Consider the following 24,627-nt stretch of genomic DNA (forward strand, 5'->3'; position numbering starts at 1 on the left):
AGTTATATATGCATTCTCTGCTTGAAACTTGAAGTAAATATGTGTTTGATGATAGTAGAATTAGTTTTATAATAGCAAGATATTATACCAGTAGTTATTAAGTAAATAAACACTGGTGAACATGAAATATGAGAGAAGGTGATGAGCCCTGCCTGATGGGATCATTTACTGTCACCAAATGCCCCTGTTCACCTAGTAGTAAGGGTGTACCTTAGCTATACATACCCATTTCTAATTTATTTAGTTTGGTTTTATTTTGAAATTAAATCTGGGTGAGACATAAAATAAAAATATGCTGCACAAATGATGTTAGGTAAGAAAAAGGGTAAAAATGTCAAAAACTTTATTCATTGAATACTTAAAGCTATAATTATGACTATATAGATTATTAAAAAAGAGAGAGGGAAGTAGGGGTCCAAGACCTCTTCCTGTTATACAATTTGGGTGTGGAACAAGTAATTATCAAAAGAAGGCACCATGCCGGGAAGGCTATGTAGCAGTAAGGCAGTGAGGTGAGGCAGCTACTTATTTGAGAAATGCTTATTTTATTTACCTTATAAGCTGAGGCAACTTATTTTATTTGAGGAATACTCGGCTGATTCATCTACATTTAGCACGGAACAAATTTGTGTCCAAGACCTCTTCCTGTTACTCAATTTGGCTGTGTGTAACCAAACTAGAAGTGCTTTACAAATCAAGGGACCCAGAATGTGGAATGACCTCCCGAATCATGTCAAAGGCTGTACCTCTCTCAACCAGTTTAAGAGTTAAACCAAGTACTGCCTAATTAACTCCATGTAACCTAACTTACCTCCTAAATGTCAACCCATGTCTTGCTATTTTTTAAACAACGCTGTTCACCAACATGTGCAATTGCTGATTTATGCTATGTTAACCCCCTTTTTGTATTTTTTATTCCTTCTTTCAACACAATTTATACCTAATCTCGATTGATATTAAGTTTTAGTCTGTGTTTTTTCCCCCCACACCTTGCCCGAAATGCTATGAGTATTAGTGGCTTTAGGTATTGTATGTGCTAGCTCTGCCTATAAATCCAACATTATGTTTGTAAATCAACTGTATGTACTTTTCCTGAATAAAATGTATTTATTATTTATTTTTTAATCAGTAAGTACAGTATTAAAAGAAGGCACCAAGCTGGGAAGGCTATGTAGCACCATTGTGTGTAACAATAAACCAAATTTTTTTTAACAAATAATGCACCTGTATGGGAAAACAAATCCTGTCAGCTGTAAAAATATTGATGCAGTTATTTAAATGAAAAATATAATGAAAGAAATATTACTGGTTTATTTTTACCCTATCTTTTTGTACTGTACAGTATATCCAAGGAAGTGAAAAATTAAGACATAATGCACAATTTAATGAATGATTAGGATGGATTAGCAGTTCAAAAGAAATATGACTTGTATTACATATCAACATGAGATCTTAATGATCCATGGTCAACATGATTTAATAAGGATAATACAGTACTGTATTTGTAATAATACAAACTATAATTTAAAATCTTTATTACTGATTTTTTTTATTAAGAAGATTAGGTATACACAGCAATGTGCTGCTACCCTATTCTATATGGAATATTACACAGTGTAGATAAAAAACTAGCTATAAGTTTATCTAATACTCCCATCTCACAGGATGGTTAGACATACTGTACATGGAATCAATTTAGAAAATACCAGCCTCAATACAAAAAAACAAATCAACTCTGACTAAACAACTCTAAGCAATTTTCACAAGAGGTAAGCACTGAATCATGGAAACATTATATTATAATTACTCTTACCAGTTTCTACAAAACTCCTCTCAAACAATGTATTTTTAAACATGTTTAGGTATACACAGCAATGTGCTGCTTCCCTATTCTGTATAAAGGACCACACAGTGTAGATCAAAAACCAGCTACAAGCTCACCCAACATCCTCACCTCACAGGATGGCCAGTCATACATGGAATTAGGAGAGAACAAAATACTTAATGCTGATCTATTAGCCTCCACTGGCAAAATCTGGGTGCAGCACAAGAATATCTTCCAATATTCCTGAGTGTATGAAGTAATTACAGAGCTCAAAGTACCTCATACCATTTGGTATGAAGTCACTGATAACAGGACAATCACAGATATAGTGTTGGAGAGTATGTTCTCTCAAGTAGGACTGAAAACAGATGTTTTTTTTCCACCAAGAGGGCTATAAACCCATGGAACCGCCTACCCGCTGAAGCCGTAAATGCCAAATTCCAGCTAAAAAATAACATTAATTCAATTGGCGGGCCCTTTAACAAGCCGCCGGCTTTCTGTCCTCTTCGAGGTCACTAGATAGTTAGTGGCCATTGGGTAAATTCAGTAAATATATACAATAATTGTCAGCGCATCTTCCGAGCAACAAGGACAGCTACACAGTATCTCTTAGAATTACGTAGGTAAACAACAAATGTAACATATTTGTTTACTACAATGTCGGTGCTGGCTGTAGAAGTTGCAAAAACATTGTTTTACTTCGAAATATACTAATTTTATAAGAAAATTCGACGTAAATAGGAGGCAGTAGAGCTCCTATAAGCCAGCGCTAAATCTTCAATATGAAGAATGTTGCTGCTCTCTGATTGGCCAAACGAAACACAGTAGTGACCTCTATCGGCACGCAGGTGAACCAACAATTTTCTTCCTAAGTATACCTTATTGAATCGCACCTAAGCATCTTCTTAGGGCGCACTTAGGAACCTTCGTAGCAAACCCACTTACGAAGAAATACACAGAGCTTCCTGAATCTAGGTCATGGTGATTACACCTCAGCTCCCTCCAACAAGGAGTATTACCTGTAATTGGGGAAAGGATTGTAGCTTCTGTAATTAGTGCTAATTAGTTATGCTATTAAGATAATGAGATAATATTTATTTATTTATTATCTATTTAGTAATATCTATTTAGCAGTCTCCGTGGTGTAGTGGTAAGACACTCGCCTGGCGTTCCGCGAGCGCTATGTCATGGGTTCGTATCCTGGCCGGGGAGGATTTACTGGGCGCAATTCCTTAACTGTAGCCTCTGTTTAACGCAACAGTAAAATGTGTACTTGGATGAAAAACGATTCTTTGCAGCAGGGGATCGTATTCCAGGGACCATAGGATTAAGGACTTGCCCGAAACGCTACGCGTACTAGTGGCTGTACAAGAATGTAACAACTCTTGTATATATCTCAAAAAAAAAAAAAAAAAAAAAAAAAAAAAAAAAAAATAATAATGGAGCGAGTATAAGATTATATGCCCGAAACGCTTTGCGTAATAGTGGCTTTAGGCATTGTATGTACTAGCTCTATCTATAAGTCCACCAATCTTTGTAAAAATCTCTTATATGTATGTACCTTACCTAAATAAACATTTATTTATTTATTTCTTTTATTAACTCGCTACACCAACAGGGGCAACCATTTTGGAAATGCCACACAAGGGTTGACCCGATTGATACATGGGTCAGATTCCATTATGGTTCAGAACACATTCACTATGGGAGAGCTGTTTCCTTCAAAAAGTATAATCGTGTGGCATTATGTTTAAAGAAACAATTCCAAGTATATTCTTTGATTCAAAAACATGAGAATAAATACAAGTGTTAATTTTAAATGACTAGATATAAACAAAATTAAGAGGTTCGAAAATGATATGGTGAACCAGACAAAAACATTGGAACGCTCAGGTGATGAGAGGGTAAACAACCGCCGCCATTTTAGCAGCACCACAGCCAGTGATGTCCAGCACGAGCATTAAGGGAAAACCTTGACACAAACTGCGCCTATCATAAAGAAGAAGCACCACCATTGACCGCCAAGTGCTCACATCAAGTCTAACTCTAAGAAACAACACTCAAGCCTTGACGCTTCTCCCAACATCCGGGGGAGAAAACCTTCACACAAACTGCACCTGTCATAAAGAAGATGAAGACTCACCAGTGTCCACAGCGTCGGAAGGTATTCACCAGTCATGGAAATATGAAGCGTCACATGACAGTGCATTCAGGTGAGAAACCTCATGAGTGTTCAGAGTGTGGGAAGAGATTCAGTCAGCGTGGACATATGATGTGTCACATGTTAGTACATTCAGGTGACAAACCTCACGAGTGTCCAGAGTGTGGGAAGAGATTCAATCGTGTTTTTTTTTTTTTTTTTTTTTTTTTTTTTTTTTTTTTAAAAGTCTAAGATATATACGATATCTTAGATATATACAAGAGTTGTTACATTCTTGTACAGCCACTAGTACGCGTAGCGTTTCGGGCAAGTCCTTAATCCTATGGTCCCTTGAATACGATCCCCTGCCGCGAAGAATCGTTTTTTCATCCAAGTACACATTTTACTGTTGCGTTAAACAGAGGCTACAGTTAAGGAATTGTGCCCAGTAAATCCTCCCCGGCCAGGATACGAACCCATGACATAGCGCTCGCGGAACGCCAGGCGAGTGTCTTACCACTACACCACGGAGACTGCCAAAATATGAAAGAATATGAAAGTGTTGGAAATATGAAGACTCACATGATGGTGCATACGGATGAGAGACCTTTTCAATGTGCCGAGTGTGGCAAAAAATTTAAAGAACGTGGAATTATAGTAAAGCACATGTTAGTGCATTCAGGTGATAAACCTCACGAGTGTCCAGAGTGTGGGAAGAGATTCAATCGTGTTGGAAATATGAAGACTCACATGATGGTGCATTTAGATGACAAACCTCACGAATGTCCAGAGTGTGGGAAGACATTCCGTCACCGTGGACATATGAAGAGGCACAAGATGACACATGCAAATAACAGGCTAAATACTTTGAGTGTGGAAGATAATTAAGAGAATGTTAAAGGATAATGAGGCACATAATGGTATATTAACTTTAACAGTGTGGTGTCATACTGTCAGTTGGATCATGTCGTAGCTCAGTCAATTAAGGCAGCGTCTGGGATGATTTTGGACGTAGGTTCGAATCCTTGTCATGGCCCTTGTGGATTTGTTCAGTTGAATGTTCTTCAGAGGTAATTATATTTTGTTTGAGAAATACACTAAACAATGAAAGATAAAGATCTAAAGATATTTTATTATATTGTTCTTTTATGAAAGTTAGATGACCAAGCAAGAACTAGATAAGCTGTCACTGTAGGAAAACTGAAAATTGCTTATAAGTATAGAAAAATCTCTTTAGTTTAGCAAAGATAAAACAAAGCTTTAAATGTTTTTCTTCATATTTATGTAAATAATAATGTGCTTTGTTTTTGCTCTCTGTGGAAATTTATTTAAAATTTAATATACTCTGTAGCTAAGTTATGGACATTTTTGTTGTAATATTATTTAGCATTGGAGTTGGTGAAGAACACAGTCTGAGATATACTTAAGATGAGACCATTTCATTGGAAGGGAAATGTATACTAATCAAGGAATTTTCTCATCAGATTCATATGCAAACTGATGTCCATTTTTTATTTTTTGCTTAGACTTATTTATGAGTTCCTCTCTTGATTATAAATATTTCACCAAAGAGTTTATTGAAGGCAGACTGGCATTTATAACTGTCAGTGAAGTGAATATGAAATTTAAATTTATATTACTATAGAAATTTATATCACTCAAAATTAACCAGAAATTTATATTACTGTACCCTATTTTATCAGTTATGCTGTAATTGTCTGGGAATAAGACTTTACCCGATTTACCTGAGGGGCCACTAACCCTAGTGGCCTCGATGAGAACAGGAAGCCGGTGGCTTGTTGAACGTCTCACCCCTCCCCCATTTGCCTTGATGATCTGTTCCAATTATATTTTGAAATTCAGCACAGTTTTGGCAGTTTAAGGCTTCGACAGGTAGGCAGTTCCATCAATCAATAACCCTGTGGGTGAAAAAGCCCTACTTCGAAGTTATATATTTGCCTGATTGGCAATTATATTAGCCTTATTGGTAATTATATTGGCCTGACTGGCATAACCCTCTGCCAATTATATTATCCAAACTGGCAATTATATTAAGATGATTGTGAATTACATAAGCCTGACTGGCAATTATATTAGCATGACTGTCAATTTAAATCAACAAAATATTTATTTATGTTGTGGTGCTCGTGGGTTCTATTACATCCATCAATGAAGAGTTTCAGATCAGGATTAACATTTAGGAACAAGGTTTTGTACATGTAAATAGCACAAGAGAATGTGTAGAGCGAGTGTATATTTAGCATGTTTTGGGATTTAAACAAAAGCTGTGTGTTGTTTGAAGACAGTTTTATAGTTCTGATTGAAGATTTTTTTTGGGTGATGATGGGCTTGAGGTAATTTGCAGTGGATGAATGCACAGATACCTTGAACAGATATCATATATTGAGATACCAACCCTAATATACAAAAAATGGCTAGATTTTTAGCTCTAGCCATTGCATTGCTCTACAACAAATCATTTGAACTCCTAACTTTTCCTGATATTCTAAAAAACAAGCAATTTAAGAGTAACCTTAGTCCATAAAAGTGGCAATTTCACTGAAGTCAACAATTCCAACAAAAACAACAATTGATGACCTTCCAAATGCCTCTCAACACCTCAGACCAATCTAATTTGCTGATGACACAACTTTCCCTTTCTCCAGTCCTGACCCTCTTGCTCTAAATGTCACTGTGAATACTGAACTAAATATAGTCCATCTTTGGCTAACTGCTAACACACTCACCCATAACATTGACAAAACTTTCTATATTTTGTTTGGTAATAACTCCTCAAATGAAATTAATTGAAGAATAAGCAATATACAAATCAGTAGTAAAGTTGATTGTAAATTCCTTGGTGAACAAGGTAACATAACATCGATAACAAGCTGAATTTCCAGGGACACATTCTAAATATAATGTAACGGTTCTATTGTTACGTAAAGTATGGTGACAAATAAACACAGACACTAAGATACTATATATATATTTGGTCGAATATACAGAAGTACACAGGTGATACTTTGGTGTGAGTTGAGTGCACTGAGCGTCAGTACAGTATCTCGCAAGTGTCTGCTCTAGACCACACTTGAAAGTAGACTCGTTAATGTTTGCTATTCTGCTGCTTATATGCTCGGGCAACACCTCACTGTGTTGCCCGGGCAACGCCTCACCTCATTCATCTCCAAAGGTTGACAGGAATATTAACAATGCATTTGGAGCGAGTATATTATTGGGATAATCTACTCGCTACAATAGCAAAAAAAGTTTTTAAAATTGTTGTCCCTCTTTCTAAGATCAGATATTATGTTCCTCGCCCTGCCCTGGTGACGCATCTATCCTTATCTCAACAACTCTCTCATCTATCCTTATCTCAACTATGGTATTTGTGCTTGGGGTTCTACTACACAAAATCATTTATGTCCTCTAATTACCCAACACAAAGCTGCTATTAGAACAATATCTAACTCGGTACCCTTACTCAAATATCTGAATATGTTAGATATTACGTCACTGCACATCCTCTCTTGTGTACTCTATATATTTAAAACTGAATTGTAATGTCAATCCTGACCTTCAACGCTTCCTAGAAGGTCGTAACCGGATTCATGGGCACCACACTAGAAACAAATACCTATTTGATATTCCAAGAGTACGACTTAATCAAACTAGAAATGCTCTACAAATCAAGGGACCCAGAATGTGAAATGACCTTCCCAATCGTGTCAAAGAATTGTACCTCTCTCAACCAGTTTAAGATGAAAACTAAGTACTACCTAATTAACTCCATATAACCTATCATACTTCTAAATGTCAAAACATGTCTTACTATTTAAAAAAAAATGCTGGTTGTTGACCAACTTGTATATTGGCTATTTTCTACCATGTTCCCCCCTTTTTTATCTTTTATTATTTTTTTCTTTCAACTCAATTTATACTTTAAGCTCAATTACTATTAAGTTTTAGTCTAAGTGGTTTTTTCCCCACCTCACCTTGCCCGAAGCGCTATGCGTACTAGTGGCTTTAGGTATTGTATGTACTACCTCTATCTTTTATATCAAACAGAATGTTTGTAAAGTAACCCTGCAACTATGTATGTACTTTTCCTAAATAAATTATTATTAATATTATTATTATTATTATTAATTATAGACCAATATCAATTCTGCTTATTTTGTCTAAAATATTTTAAAGAATTAATCTACAAGCAGCCTTACTCCTGTTTAGCAAAACAAAATATACTTAGTTTTTGCCATAATGGCTTCAGGCCCCCAAAAAGGACCACTCATGCACTGATTAGTATGATTTGCAGTCTCCGTGGTGTAGTGGTAAGACACTCGCCTGGCGTTCCGCGAGCGCTATGTCATGGGTTCGTATCCTGGCCGGGGAGGATTTACTGGGCGCAATTCCTTAACTGTAGCCAATGTTTAACGCAACAGTAAAATGTTTACTTGGATGAAAAAACGATTCTTCGCGGCAGGGGATCGTATTCCAGGGACCATAGGATTAAGGACTTGCCCGAAACGCTACGCATACTAGTGGCTGTACAAGAATGTAACAACTTGTATATATCTCAAAAAAAAAAAAAAAAAAAAAAAAAAAACTTGATATATGCAGCTCTTGAAAAAATGAGTACCCTGGTCATTTCTCTGTTGACATACATACGACTTTTTGACACTGTTAACACATTAACCTTCTTAAATTACAACATTGTGGAGTAAGAGGTCACTCCCTCCAATACCTACAATCTTACCTCAGTGACAGGCTTCAGTATGTCTCTGTGAATGATTCTAATTCTCCCACTCTACCCATAAACACTGGTGTTCCACCGGGCAGTATTCTTCCTCTCTCATCTCCCCCTCCCTTTCCAGCCTGTTGCCATCGTGAGGGGGCTTGGTTGGCGGATGCTAAAGTGCGATGCTCCATGGGACAGTGTCCTCTGTCCTTTTGGCAGCAGGCAGCAGGAGCCTTTTGCTCCTGCTGCCATCTTCACTAATTGTGCTGAATGCTTTTATTAAGTTTCATTTTTTCTTCCCAATTCTCATTTTTAATTGGTATTTCCCAGCGACTTTTTGCTATTCTTAATTATTCTATCACATGTCTTCTTCTGTTTAGACACCTGGTGTTTGGGGAGGCACACTCTCTCACCCGTAAAAATGTGGTACTCGGCATTGTCGAGCGAGGGGACACTTTTATTGTCAATCATTTCCTTTGTTGCTGAGCCCAATCTTGACGGACTGATGGTTCTAAAGGTGGCGATTGTAGAGCGTATATCCACGATGCACCCCTAGTGGCCCGTCTTGTCGGGTGTCCTATCCTCTAATTGTGGCTCCATGGTGGATATGGGCGCTTGTTCGTTGATGAAATGTTTACCTGTTCATTTACATGGTTATATCTGATCCTCTTTTTAACTTCAAAGACGTGGGGTGGGAGACCAGGCCCCCGAGATGGACAGTAATGGAAACCCGGGCTCTGTAGCCCCTGCTTCATTGGTCCTAGACCAAGCAGCTCTTGACTCCCTGCTTGATGGGGTTCTGTGAGTTCTTCTACTCTCCAAGCCCTGCCCGAAGCCAGGCTTGACTTGACAAAAAATTCTAATGTCTCCATGGCTCATTTGGGCATTCTATTTCCACCTGTGTCCTCTGGTGCATGTGCAGCTTGAGTTAAATAGCCTGTCTTTATCTACCATATCAATTCCCTTGAGAATGTTGTATGTGGTAATCATGTCCCCTCTAACTTTGTGTCTTCCAGCGATGTGAGGTTTAAATCCCGTAGTCTCTGTCAGGCAGTCAAGAAGGATAAGAGGACTGGACCCAGGATAACAGCCTCATTAGACATTAAGATGAAAGTCTGGCCATCACCACACACTCAGACTTTGACAAAGCACTCAGGAGAGTGCGAAAGACTTGGTGTAAATTCCTTACATAAACTTCCCATATGCACAAGTGTGAGATTTTTATCGTAAATAATTTTGTCTTCCGCCAATAGTCTTTAACTGTTCTGGTCTTTCATTAAAAGACCAGAAGAGGGGTACCACTCGGTACCCCTACTCAAATTTCTGAATATGTTAGATATTAAGTCACTGCACATTCTCTCATGTGTATTATACATATATAAAACGCTGAACTGTAATGCCAAGCCTGACCTCAAAAGCTTCATTAAAGGTTGTAACAGAGCCCATGAGCACCACACCAGAAATAAATTCAGTTTTGATATTCCTAGAGTACGACTTAATCAAACTAGAAATGCTCTACAAATCAAAGGACCCAGAATGTGGAATGACCTTCCCAACCATGTTAAAGACTGTACCTCTCTCAACCAGTTTAAGATAAAAACGAAGCTATACCTAATAAATTCCCTCTAACCTACCTTACCCCTCTATTGTCAACCCATGTCTGTTTTCTTAAACAACGCTGTTTGTCGACCTAATTGTATTTGTGCTGCTTTTTCAGCCATGTTTCCCCCTTTTTTATCTTTATTTTTATATGTTCTCAACACATTTTATTCTTTATACTCAATTAATATTAAGTTTTTAGTAATTAATGTTTTTCCTGCCCGAAACGCTTTGCGTAATAGTGGCTTTAGGTATTGTATGTACTAGCTCCATCTATATATCGATCAATTTATGTAAAATCTTTTGTATGTATGTACCTTACCTGAATAAACATTTTATTTTATTTATTTATAAGGGATTTAGCCATATGTAATAATGATGCTCATTTATAATTAATTTCAGCATTTCAGCATTTATAACATTTCTGTTATAAACAAAAATTGGAATCATATGAATATTTGTAAATATAAACATTACATCAAGGATCACACAAATAATACAACTTTTACTATAAAATATAATAATACTTTATTTACAAGAAAGTGTTCAGCTATCCCCCTTATAAAGAAGACAAGCTTACATAGAGTAAGGTGAAGCAGTAGTGACGCTAAAACTTAAAACTAACAAGGCACTATTTCCCATAGTGGATGAGACTTTGAAAACTCGGTGAAAAGTATACGAGTTGGTGGCAAGAAGTCCGTCATGTATAGCAAATGGAAGAATGATTAAAGGCAAAATAATGGTTGTGTAATTACCTAAGTGTAGTTACCGGATGAGAGCTACGCTCGTGGTGTCCCGTCTTCCCAGTACTCTTTGTCGTATAACGCTTTTTGAAATTACTAACAGTTTTGGCCTCCACTACTCTCTCATCTAACTTGTTCCAACCGTCTACCACTCTGTTTGCAATAGAAGACTTTCTAATATATATTTTTTTAGTACCTTTGTTTCCTTAGCTTGCATCTGTGTCCTCTTATTATTTAAGTTGCTGGTTTCAGGAATTCCTCTTTGTCAGTTTTGTCAATTCCTGTTATTATTTTGTAAGTGGTGATCATATAACCACTTTTTCTTCTAATTTCCCACTTTGGCATATTTAACGCAGCTATCCTCTCTTTGTAGCTCTTGTTTTTCAGTTCTGGAAGCCATTTTGTAGCATGTCTTAGTGCCTTTTCCAGTTTATTGATGTGCTTCTTGAGGTATGAGCACCATACAACTGCTACATATTTTAATTTTGGCCTCACAAGAAGTCATGAACTCACCATTTAAACTCATGGTGAAATACATGAATTCTTTAGTATTTCACCATCAATGCAATTGAAAGCGAGTCTAAAGTTGGAAAGCGACGCATATGCATCTCCCACATTGTTATTAATGTGTTTCTCTTGTGTGTGTGTGTGTGCATGTGTGTAATTACCTAAGTGTAGTTACAGGATGAGAGCTATGCTCGTGGTATCCTGTCTTCCCAGTACTCTTTGTCGTATAACGCTAAGTGTGAAAATAAATATATCTTATAAATAAAATACTGTATAAATTTTCAATTGGTTTCTGCAAGTTAATCACATTATGAATGGCATTCCAAAACTTTCATCTAAAATATTGTAATTTTGAGGACACTGATAATATCCAAGATTTAGTTAGGTATCCTAAAACAATTATTGTCATCGTTAGTGATATGAGTATGGATTTATGATATAGTATGAGCAGATAAATATTGTAGTTACGTATAAAAGGTTATTACTATGGTTGACTGATGCTTCGCAATGGTTGTCTGGAGTACATACTTGCAAGTATTTGTTAGTGAAATACTGCACATTTACATATACATATGTGCATATGCTTACCTATCAGAGCTAGCCTATTAGTGACTACAGAGCAGTGAGATTTAGCTCTTCATGTTCTGCCTTCTAGCTGATTATATTTGGTATACTAATTAGAGTATCTTTCTCTTAACATTAGTGTTTTCAAATTATTTTTATTTATTGTGGATGGAATTGACTTCAGCAACCTCTTCAATGCATTCCACTTGCCAACCGTTCATATAGGGAACAAAAACTTCATTACAACTCTTTGACTCAATTGTAAGTTCGTTTCCACTGATGTCCCCTTATCCTGCTTCTTTTTCGTTAAAATAGGTTTTCTTTAAGCACCTTATCTCTTTCCCTAAAGATTTTGTACGTAGTTATCTGTGTATGTGTAATTATAATTTCCTAAGTAATTACCTAAGGGTAGTTACTGAATGAGAGCTACGCTCGTGGTGTCCCGTCTTCCCAGCACTCTTTGTCATATAACGCTTTGAAACTACAATGTGTGTGTCTTTATGTGTATGTGTGTGTGTTATTACTTAAGTGCAGGTATAGGATGAGAGCTATGCTCACCTTCTCCTGCCTTTCCTATAATCTTTGTCATACGACACATTGAAATTACTACTGTAATGCTTTTGGCATCCACCACCTTCTCACTAAGCTCATCCAGCCTTCTACAACTCTATTGGCAAAAGACAGTGTGTGTAGGTGTATGAGAAAGTGTTTCTGATTAACACCAGGAGAAAATACACATATGAAAGATGAAAACTAAATCATCTTAAAAAATAATCTCATATCAATATCGCATTTTATCCTAAAATTGCAATACTGCATAGTGTTCAATCAAAATAAAACGAGGTACTAATTCGTTTTGATGGGGGACAAGAAGCTTGTGTATATATATACACACTTTAGGCTTGTATTCAGGTCCTTTCTCCCCCCCCCCCAAGGTTGAACTACTGATCCCTTCCCAGGATGCAACCCCCATAACAAGCTGCCTGACTCCCTGATACCTACTTACTGCTAGGTGAACACAGGCATTAGCTGAAATGAAATGTGCCCAGCCATTTCTCTCACTGCCCGGGAGTCGAACCCGGGATCCCCCGATTGTGAGTCAACCCCGAAGCCAACTGAGCTATGAGATGGGGAACATAGATTTAAATACACTAATGATGTATGTAGGCAATGTAAACTCACATCCATTAATGATGTATGGAAAAACATAGACTCAAACATACTAATGATATATGGAAAAACATAAGACTCAAACAGGACTAAAACAAATAAATGACAGTAAATCTGAAATGAGATACACTAAATTAAATCATACAGTATACAGTACTGAGTCAAATTCAATGGCGAAACGAAGTGTATTTTGCTTTAAACATTTTATACACCATATAAAATACTAATGACTACAAGCTAGTGGATTCATCCTTCAATAAGCGCAAGAGTATTAGCCGGACGAATACCACATCTGGTATTTGGACACAAGATAATATCCATAATGATATCAACGCAGACCCTGTCATGACGATATCATTGCCACATAACTCGCGTCAAGTCTCATCCCTAAAACTCATTGACTTAATTCAACAAGTCCTTAAACATACAAAATTAAAAAAACGTGGAATAGCACGCATACAATTCCAAAAGATAAAATATTATCAAACTTAAAAGGATAGAATCACATAGTAAATAGTACCTGGAAAAACAGCCTAAAGTAATTTTATATTTTAAAATTAAGTTCATGAAAAAAAAAATATTTTAAATTGATCATGGAAATTTTCAATTAAAATCATTTTAGAAACACAAAAGGAACTGGATTGGGTGTTGAAATAGTGAGAAGGAGACTTATACACTAAGACAGCTTCGGAATACAGATTCGTCAGTATAGACAGATTCGTCAGTATAGAGATAACTACATACAGAAGTTATTACAGGTTCATTAACTGTATTCATGATAAGTACTACAAGAAAATCACAAGATATTTTGCCTAAAAATTTGGAAATTAAAATCACTTAATATAATTTAAACCCATAACCTGTGTTATGGATCAGTTAGCAAATCATGGGCACAAAAGACACTCAATTGATAGACAAAATCTTACACAGTAGTTTGATACATTTACTATGAGATTCCTTTAGTCTCAATCTCATTACAGTAACTCAAATTTTAACAGAGAAATGCTGTTAAATAATTACAATTAAGAGTTCTACTACAATAGGATATTTGCTCTTGGCTATTTTTTTTCACGTCAATTTCAGATTTTAATTTCCTAACGTATTAACATATGCAGCAAATAACTATTCTCTATGAACAGGTCAAAACTATATTACTTTCTCTCAAATTTGTGCGTAAATTATATACTGTTAAATATTGATAATTTGGAGGATTGCTGAGTCTTCAAATGCAGTACAGTACAGTATATTCAGCCAGCTGTCAACCCTGTCATACAGTATATTCAGACAGCTGTCATGCAGTATATTCAGACAGCTGTCACCTCTGTCATGCAGTATATTCGACCAGCTGTCACCCCTACATTACAGTATATTCACCCAGCTGTCATTCCTGTCATGCAGTATATTCAACCAGCTGTCACCCCTGTCATGCAGTATATTCAACCAGCTGTCACACAGTATATTTAACCAGCTGTCACCCCTGTCATGCAGTATATTCAGACAGCTGTCACCCCTGTCATGCAGTATATGTTCAGCCAGCTGTCACCCCTGTCATGCAGTATATTCAGACAGCTGTCACCCCTGTCATGCAGTATATTCAGACAGCTGTCACCCCTGTCATGCAGTATATTCAGACAGCTGTCACCCCTGTCATACAGTATATTGCCAGCTGTCACCCCTACAGTAGTCTATTCTCAGCCCGACACATCTGCTTGTATATCCACACTGCATAAAAAAAAGCATAATTTAATACTTATATTTGTTTACTACAGATTGGTAAATATTACCTTTATACAACCATAGCATACAGCTGATACACCTACATCACTGATTAGCACAGTGAATTATTTTAGTTTACACTGCTCACAGCATATACACTGTAATTCAGTTTGCTAATATGAGAATACACAAAGCTGTACCACATGTACCAAACCTCAGCCCTGTAAGATGCACCTTATAAAATATTACAACTACTCACATAGTTCCATTTTCTTATTGTATTTGTATTCTCATTACTTCCATTTGGCATATATATATATATATATAATTTATAGTTATGGACAATTCTCGCTTTTTACAGCACGCGCTCTTCTGTTTTCATTATGGCTGCCATGCTTTGTATTTAGTGTCTCAGTTGAACACTTTTGTTATTTCAGAATAACAGAATTATTGTTATTTCAGAATAACAGAATTATTGTTATTTCAGAATAACAGAATTATTGTTATTTCAGAATAACAGAATTATTGTTATTTCAGAATAACAGAATTATTGTTATTTCAGATTTATTTTTTTGCTTAAACTTGTATTGAAGCAGCATTTCCAAAGCCACAGTTGTAAGTGAAAAAACCCTGACCTATGCAGGCCTTGTATACAGCCTTACCTTGCTTAACAACTGTGGTACTATGATGCTACTTAAAAATAATGGTAATATGACACAATCTATACTTTTTATCTCCCCCTGTTTTGAAGTAAGGTTATTTTCTATTAGGAATTTTCAGCTAGCGTCTATTTAGGATTAGAACTGCTCAGTTTTGGGGGGTATTTTTGTATCGTGCATTTACCTAATTTACCCAAGGGCCACTAACCCTAGTGAGCTCGATGAGGACAGGAAGCCAGTGGCTTGTCGAAGGTCCCATCCAAATTTGCCTTGATGATCCTTTCCCGTTATAATGTAAAACTCGAGACAGTTTTGGCCGTTACAGCTTCCATATGGTGTGTCTATGTGAGTGGCTGCTTAAGAACGAGTTGTGAACACTTTTTATACGCAAATATTTTATATTTTTTGTGTCTGGTAAAGCAGAGGTGCGCTTAATGACATATAACAGATATATAAATACTTTGCAAGTATTTACCTCCTTAAAATTTTCTTAGATTAAGGACCTGCCCGAAACGCTGCGCGTGCTAGTGGCTTTACAAGACTGTAATTACCATATTTGTATCCTTACATTCCTTATGTACATTCTTGTATATGCATAAATAAATAAATAAATAAATAAATAAATATAACTGCAAGGATATCAAGAGGTAAAGAGATGTATTCATCCAGTCGGCCATGTGAAGGTCACGGCACCTTTAAGCAAAGTCTAAACATCTGATGACAGCAATACCTGCCTTTTGGTGCTGTTTCCCATTTTTAATACAAATAAGGTTTAAGGATGGATGATGTGATATAAAGTACAATGCGGTAAGGCTGATTCACGCATATATATATACTGCAGCGTAAAGATGTGTGGATAATCATCACTTACATATGAAAAGCTCTTATGTTGCCAGTATCGTAATCACCAAAAAAGTTCATGATGAAAGAAGTAAGTTTTGCTAGGTAAAGAAACCCTATAAATGGACTTTTATATCCATTTTATATCACTGCTCCTTAATCTTAAATAGGAATCTGATATTTTCCTAACAATTGACAGAATACAGAATTACTGAAATACATATGGCTTCTGCACATTACAGCAGTACAATAGCCTCTAAGGGAAAAATGTGTTATGCAATATATGTAAACGATTCAAAAATGCAATATCTTTCCTGCATTCAAAATTCAAGCAATTCTCCACATTCTACAAATTCACAATATTTGCTTAGTAATATGTGATGAGCTTTTGAGCCACCACAATGTCTTAATTCAAGAATTAATTACTTAATTCTTAATTATACATTAAAGTAAAGTCCTAATATCACAGAAATTGATCAAATTCTGTTTTTAAAATCCAGTGAACATAGCATGAACAAACATTATGTAGTTTTGGAGGTGCTGTATATAAATTATGTGTAAAGACTAAACATGTAACCTCACTACAAAAATAATAAAGGGAATTTTACAAACTGCATTTTATCCATATATCACAAAACAAAATTATGGTAGTTGCATTAGCTGTCTTATTCAATCTAGAAAAAATGTATCTCGATACGCCAAATTTAGGCTTTTCAATTACAGAAAAAAATGAGGATACAAATGACATTTAAAAATGGTTAAAGCTCCTAATATATATATTATGTGCGTCAGAAATACTCTTGTGATTCAATTTCCATTCCAATTTTGCATCTAATACTGAAAGAACTCACAACTCTCTCTCCTTCTCATAAATTAATTTAAATGAGGCAGGATACACCTCTGCTCACACCCATTAGACATTACAGCACAACTTGTATGCACCTAACAGTGACAAATTCACAGCAGCATCTATTATATAAATGGATATGATAGCCATGTTGAATCTAATCATTCATTTGGTTTCACCGCAGAGCAACATAGATTTGGCAACACAACAAAACACAGAGCACCGGTGGGCTTCTAGTGGCCCTGGTGGTGAAAATAACCAAAATGGCTCTGTGGAGAGGAGGAGGTTACGCGGAATCGGTTCTGTATGCAAGTCACAAAACCGTTTTATTTTCAGTTAAAAGACTCGCGATTACTATACATTAGGTAATACAAATTTGTATAAAAAATGATTTAATATCACTTCTGCTAACAGTAAATTAAGAGGACTTTCAACTCCAAACTAAATACTCACCACCACCACCCTCTTCATCTCCACAAAAAATAGGCCTTAAAAAAAAAATAGAAAATAATGGGAACTAAATGCCCACTATTTAAACAGTGATCCTTAGTGATCACTGTCATTAGGCTACATTGTCTATACTTAACTATTTTTTTCAGAATAATGAGCAAACTGGACACACATCTCTAACAAGTATAAATCAAGTCACATAATATTTGATGAACGATGGGTTGATGTGCCAATGTCAACAACAGCTCATGAAGAGCAACTAAACATCTTCTAACACATCTCTACCTCAGCCTTTGAGCGCTCAGTAAAGAAACAATGTTGTAAAATAAGGACCGGATATAGCAGCAGCCTTACGAGTTAATTTCAAAATTATTTAAAGCCTTTTATAGGCATAATCCTTTGAGATGAATGTTATTATGTTTATGTGGAAAACAAAATTATAATATTATACTTTAATTCTAATGGAAGTTTAAGAATTCTAATGGAAGTTTAATATAAATATTTAGAAAAGCTTAAGACTTTAAGTCTGAGATGAATACTGAATGTAATGGACTGGATTTAATTATTTGTTAATTTCTTGAAAGATTTATCACATAATTAAACATATAGTGCCTAATTTTCCTAGAATTTTCTGGCAAGGACACTAGATGGCACAATGAATGATGAGTACATTGCTTATTCATCATTATTAGATGGTTAAAGATGTGTTGGGTCTGGCTAGTAACTAGATGGATGACTGCAGACAGTATCCCTGACCTGCTGCATGGGTAACAGCTTCTCCTCCATATCAACCTGCTGTATGGGTAACAGCTTCTCCATATTGACCTGCTGCATGGGTAACAGCTTCTCCTCCATATCAACCTGCTGCATGGGTAACAGCTTCTCCATATTGACCTGCTGCATGGGGTAACAGCTTCTCCTCCATATCGACCTGCTGCATGGGTAACAGCTTCTCCATATTGACCTGCTGCATGGGTAACAGCTTCTCCTCCATATCAACCTGCTGCATGGATAACAACTTCTCCATATTGACCTGCTGCATGGGTAACAGCTTCTCCTCCACATCAACCTACCCAGGCTTTGCGCCCTGGAGAGGCCACTCCAGACTGACAACCAGAGCCCAACTCCATAGTTTCCTGAGAGAGATAGAGGCCTAATACTAAGGAAAGGGTCTCACAGTCTCCACTTTCTAATACCTTTCACTCATAACCAGTCTAATAAATATTTTGACAATATGCTGTCACTACAAAAGCACAAATAACCTTGATATTTTGAGTTCAATAAGTTGTACATTTTGATATTATAGCCAAAACCATTTGAATAACATTACACTGTGAAAACAGAGCATTCGTATCTGGATTTAGAAATAAAATGGGATACAGTATAGATCTGATTTGAATGCAAAGCAAAAATTCTGAATACAACACATTTCTGAGTAAAATACAGAAGGCTCAAACATCTAAAACATTACACCTTGACAACACCCTCAGACATGATCACTCCAGCTGAGTAATGCAACATCCTTTCTCTTGGTCTTCTTACTGATATATCACAATAATAGTGAACAAATCCGCATGGGCCATGACGAGGATACGAACCTGCGTCCGGAAGCATCCCAGACACTGCCTTAATCAACTGAGCTACGACAGGGTAAAAGGGTTGAAACCGAAGTTCTACTGAACTTACTGGATCCCGTAGCCTCTCCGAGGCACAAACTTGGATTTGTTCATTTGATGCATCACGTTAGTGTGATCTCTGTGTGTAGTCACAATAATAGTGTTTTCATTAAATATTTTCCAGTCAATGCATTGAGTAGAGATTAAACACACATATACCAGGGTGATATTACATTGAACACTTTAGTTGATGATATTGCACTGACTGTTCACCAGGTCATCCACATAAGATATCCTCCAGCCACTAATCATGTATCCTCGTGATGGGTTTATGAAGAATACATCCTGAACTCTTTCTTATAATACAAGAGACAGAACTTATTCCTGTTGTTCCATATATGACAGTGATAATATTACAAGACACTACACTGACAAATATAATACTACCTTTAATATCAAGTTCACAAAGTCTGGTTGTACCAGAGAACAGTACTGCCTTTCTTTCTTATGCAGCATCTCGTGACTGATGTCGTCAACTCCTTGGAATCTTCAGATAACCCACAACATATACACATACACAAACTACCTCACACCCTCAAACACAAACTGGTTCGATTCAGATCTTTTCTCAAATGATTACCTGTATAAACTAATTATAAACTGAGAACCAAGATAAGGCTTTAATACAACAGCTCACCAGATGTGTATGTAGGTGTATAGGAGGCCTGGTCGAGGACCGGGCCGCGGGGGACACTAAGCCCCGAAACCAACGCAAGGTAACTGCAAGATAAGTGTGAAGTAGAGTTATTATTTGTGATTTATTCAACCTACTTGGAGTTCTGAAATGACCTTGACATCAGTCAAGAGGTAACATACATACAAAGGTAAGTCCTCCCTGGGAAAATACTGTATAACCAAAAACGGCAACTCAAAGAAATGCATGCAAGTAAATTCGGTTAAACTTGCATTTTTTAAACTTGCGTTTCTTAAACTTGCATTTCTTAAACTTGCCTTTCCTCGAGCTTTCGAGCTGATCAAATTACCAAAGTGCAAACACATGAGCAAATTATAAATAAATTCAAATCACAGATAATAGTGGTTTCTAGTCTTTATGAGAAAGAATTTTAACATTATAATGGTAATCAACACAAATAATACATAAATAAAATATAAAAGCCAATGCAAAATGCTAAAATAGACTTTTCTTCTCATACCTATATCATGTAACATCATTTTTTTGTTTAGAGCAGAGCATCAAGAGTGAAATCTCTTGATTGAAGTCGAAAAGAGTGAAATCGCTTGACTGAAATTGAAGATTGAAATCTCTTGCTTGCTCTACATAGCAAATGAACAACTAACAGTTTATAACAAACTAGACTTAATTATGGAGCTCACTATTTTAATTTTATTAAGTAAAGTATATAAAGCAGTTACCATTTACCACTGTATTTACCAGTTACCATTGTTTCTCGGACGTAGGTTCGAATCCTCGTCACGGCCCTTGTGGATTTTTTCAGTTACCATTGTATTTACCAGTTACCATTGCATGGAGAAGTACAGAAGTTTGATACCATTATCACCAATTTTACCCATTATGAAGAGAAATATGGCAAGGCACAACTCCATTAGTAGAGGTAAGCACATAGTACATGCCTCATTACTTGTTGTAGATTCTAATTTGATCTCTCAAGATTGTGGAGGATTGGGCACTTAGGAATTTGGATAAATCTGCCATTTAAATACTGATCAGCTCCTTACGGGCCTGACAGCTGAGTGGACAGCACTCGGGATTCGTAGTCCTGAGGTTCTGGGTTCGATCCCCGGTGGAGGTGGAAAGAAATGGGCTGCAAAGTTACTTTCAGCCTGATGCCCCTGTTCACCTAGCAGTCAATAGATACCTGGACCTAGATTCAGGAAGCTCTGTGTATTTCTTCGCAAGTGGGTTTGCTACGAAGGTTCCTAAGTGCGCCCTAAGAAGATGCTTAGGTGCGATTCAATAAGGTATACTTAGGAAGAAAATTGTTGGTTCACCTGCGTGCCGATAGAGGTCACTACTGTGTTTCGTTTGGCCAATCAGAGAGCAGCAACATTCTTCATATTAAAGATTTAGCGCTGGCTTATCGGAGCTCTACTGCCTCCTATTTACGTCGAATTTTCTTATAAAATTAGTATATTTCGAAGTAAAACAATGTTTTTTCAACTTCTACAGCCAGCACCGACATTGTAGTAAACAAATATGTTACATTTGTTGTTTACCTACGTAATTAACGAGTCTACCCCATCTGCTGCGTACATCTCTGCTGCTACCATGCCAAACAATTCTAAGCTCGACAAGGCCGTAAAGAATGATAGCACACATATCAGGATGAACCCAACCAGCCAAGCTAGCAACAGGAATAATGCGGCTGTCTCCCCCTTAGGGGCTACCGGGGGGAGTACCGACTCTCCCTGCGTCAACAATAACAAACCTTCCCAGCTGATTGAAGCGTCGTCACTTACTCGAGCCTTACAACAGTTATGTAACCATATGGAGCAACTTAAACGAGCTGCCTCCCCATGTTCTGACTTTAAGCATCCCGCTGATAATCCATGGCTCAGATTATTGACTCAAATACATGTTGACCAAAAGTCTATAATCCGAGAGCAGTCGGACCTGATAATGAAGCTTCAGAGTGATGCTTTGGCCATGCACAAGCGGTCCATAGAATTACCCCAAATCAGGCCAAAACTACCCAAATCGTCCTAGCATTACGTAAGTAATGAAGAAATATGGCATATTTACTTACTATAATGTTGGTGCTACACATAGAACATGATCAAACCTATTTTTACTCTGAAATAATCTAATTTCATAACGAAATTAGACGTAAATATGTGAGAGGTGACGCCATAGGAAGTCGACGGTCCAAGCGACAATTGTGTGGAGCGACTTATCCAAGAAATATGGTCGCCAGGAGAGTGTTTGCTGCCATATCAGCCTCCTGTACACAGTGATCCAGTCCTTTTCGTTCATTGAACACCGAACCCTACACGCCCTCTGATATATTGCTTAATTAATAAATATTCACAAATAAAGATTATATTTGTATATGTTATCAGAAAGGCAGATATAAAATAGTTTTTGTGAATCCATCACAGAGATTATACCTTATTAGAGAGGAAAAATATTCATACTTTAAACAAGGCTTCTTGGCCGACGCTCTCCTTACCGATATGGGAACTATGACCTTCCGAAGATCAATGTTAATTTAATCTAGATATTGTAATAAACGAAGTTTTCTATGTCATCATAAAGACATAAATATAAGCTGCATGTTAATACTTTGGCATAAATATAACTGAATTGAAAGTTAAGATATATGCCTTTTTATAGTTACTTGATGGCTCGCTCAGGGAGTGTGAAGGCCTCCACACAAGCCAATCAATTTTATAATTACTTTGCATATATGCAAAGTAACGCCATAGGTCTTTATGTCAGAATAAAGCCATGTAGACGATAATGTAACTACATTTCAAGGAAAACATATCTTAATATAATTATTAAATGAATGCAAAGTTATGGTTAAATAAATAGTCAATACCACACAATCGCCGGTGTCCGGACACGTGAATAGTCGCATTAGGTGAAAGGAAATGTACCCAACCATTTCCATTTACCCAACCAGTTTGTGCACCCTATACTCATCCTCTGTGCGGTAATTTATTGTGCATCCCATACTCATCTTGTTACCAGTAGTTTGTGCAACCCATACTCATCCTGTGACCCGTAATTTATTGTGCATCCCATACTCATCCTGTTACCGGTAGTTTGTGCAGCCCATACCCATCCTGTGACCTGTAATTTATTGTGCAACCCATACTTATCCTGTGACCTGTAGTTTATTGTGCAGCTAATACTCATTCTGTGAGTCATAGGACATTGCGCAACCCTTTCTCATCGTGTGAATCTTTGTTTACTTTGCTCTCCATATTCATACAACAATACAATTTTATTTAGGTAAGGTACATACATACAATAAATATTTACAAGGATTGTTTGACTTATAGGTAGAGCTAGTACATACAATGCCTAAAGCCACTATTACGCAAAGCGTTTCGGGCATGATAAACTTAAATGACAAGCTTAATACTAATTGAGCATAATGAGTAGAATGAAAACAAGAAATGAAAACATAGATGAAAAAGCAGCACAAATACAATTATGTCGACAAATAGCGCTCTTTAAAGAAAAAAACAGACATTGGTTGACAATAGAAGGGTAAGGTAGGTTACAGGGAATTTATTAGGTATAGCTAATTCGCTTTTAACTTAAACTGGTTGAGAGAGGTACAGTCTTTAACATGGTTGGGAAGGTCATTCCACATTCTGGGCCCCTTGATTTGTAGAGCATTTCTAGTTTGATTAAGTCGTACTCTAGGAATATCAAAACTGTATTTATTTCTGGTGTGATGCTCTGGTGTGATGCTCATGCTCATCCTCTGCGCGATAGTTTCGTGTGCAACCCATACCCATGATGTGAGTGGTAGTTTATTGTGTACCCTATATTCATCCTGTGAGTATAGGGTACACAATTCTTGTTTGGATTCTTGTAATGTTATTTGTCTATTTGTAGTCACAGTATTTGTGCGCCCCTTGAGGGACTTGAATTAGAAGGGGGTTGAAATAGCCTAAGCTACTCTATCCCTTTGAGATGTATTTATTGCTTATCTCAATAAACATACTTGAACTTGGGTACACAATGAGTTCATTTGTACTCCATACTCATCATCAAGAAGTGTATTTTACCAGCATTGTAATATAAATTAAGAATAAAAGCTTAACTGGATTACGGACCCATAATCAAAATAAGAGTCATCACTAATTATCATGACAAATTCTCTAGGCTACACTTCCGCCTTCGACAAGCTGCCGCCGGATGTGGGTATAGTTTATTGTACACCCCCGCACCCCCAGTCCTGGAAGGGCGGGCATTGGGATGTGGACATGTGTACCATTATACCCCCCCTCCCCCCCACACACACACACTCGATCCTCTCCTGTTAATAATAATAATAAAAATTAAAAATAATAACGTTAATAAATATTATAATTAAAACACTTACTGTAATACCCTAGTGCTTGAATGAAGGTGAAGGAAAGACCCAATAAATGTGTAAGAAGTGTATTAAAAAACAAATTTTCGTTGGGTGAGCTGGCAGGTGAGCACCACCTGC

At 36.7% G+C, this 24,627-nt stretch overlaps 1 protein-coding gene across 1 annotated transcript; it reads left to right on the top strand.

The window, feature by feature from the left end:
- Positions 1 to 4,508: 4,508 nt before the first annotated feature.
- Positions 4,509 to 4,853, top strand: LOC138371310 (zinc finger protein 774-like). Its single transcript, XM_069336095.1, has one exon. The coding sequence runs from the start codon at positions 4,509 to 4,511 to the stop codon at positions 4,851 to 4,853; it is 345 nt and encodes a 114-aa protein (XP_069192196.1).
- The last annotated feature ends 19,774 nt before the right edge of the window (positions 4,854 to 24,627 follow it).

This window comes from Procambarus clarkii, chromosome 35 (genome assembly GCF_040958095.1).
Source record: "Procambarus clarkii isolate CNS0578487 chromosome 35, FALCON_Pclarkii_2.0, whole genome shotgun sequence".
NCBI lineage: Eukaryota > Metazoa > Arthropoda > Malacostraca > Decapoda > Cambaridae > Procambarus > Procambarus clarkii.

Coding starts and splice junctions, on each gene's coding strand:
- LOC138371310 (XM_069336095.1), top strand. CDS start 4,509: ATGAAAGAATATGAAAGTGTTGGAAATATGAAGACTCACATGATGGTG.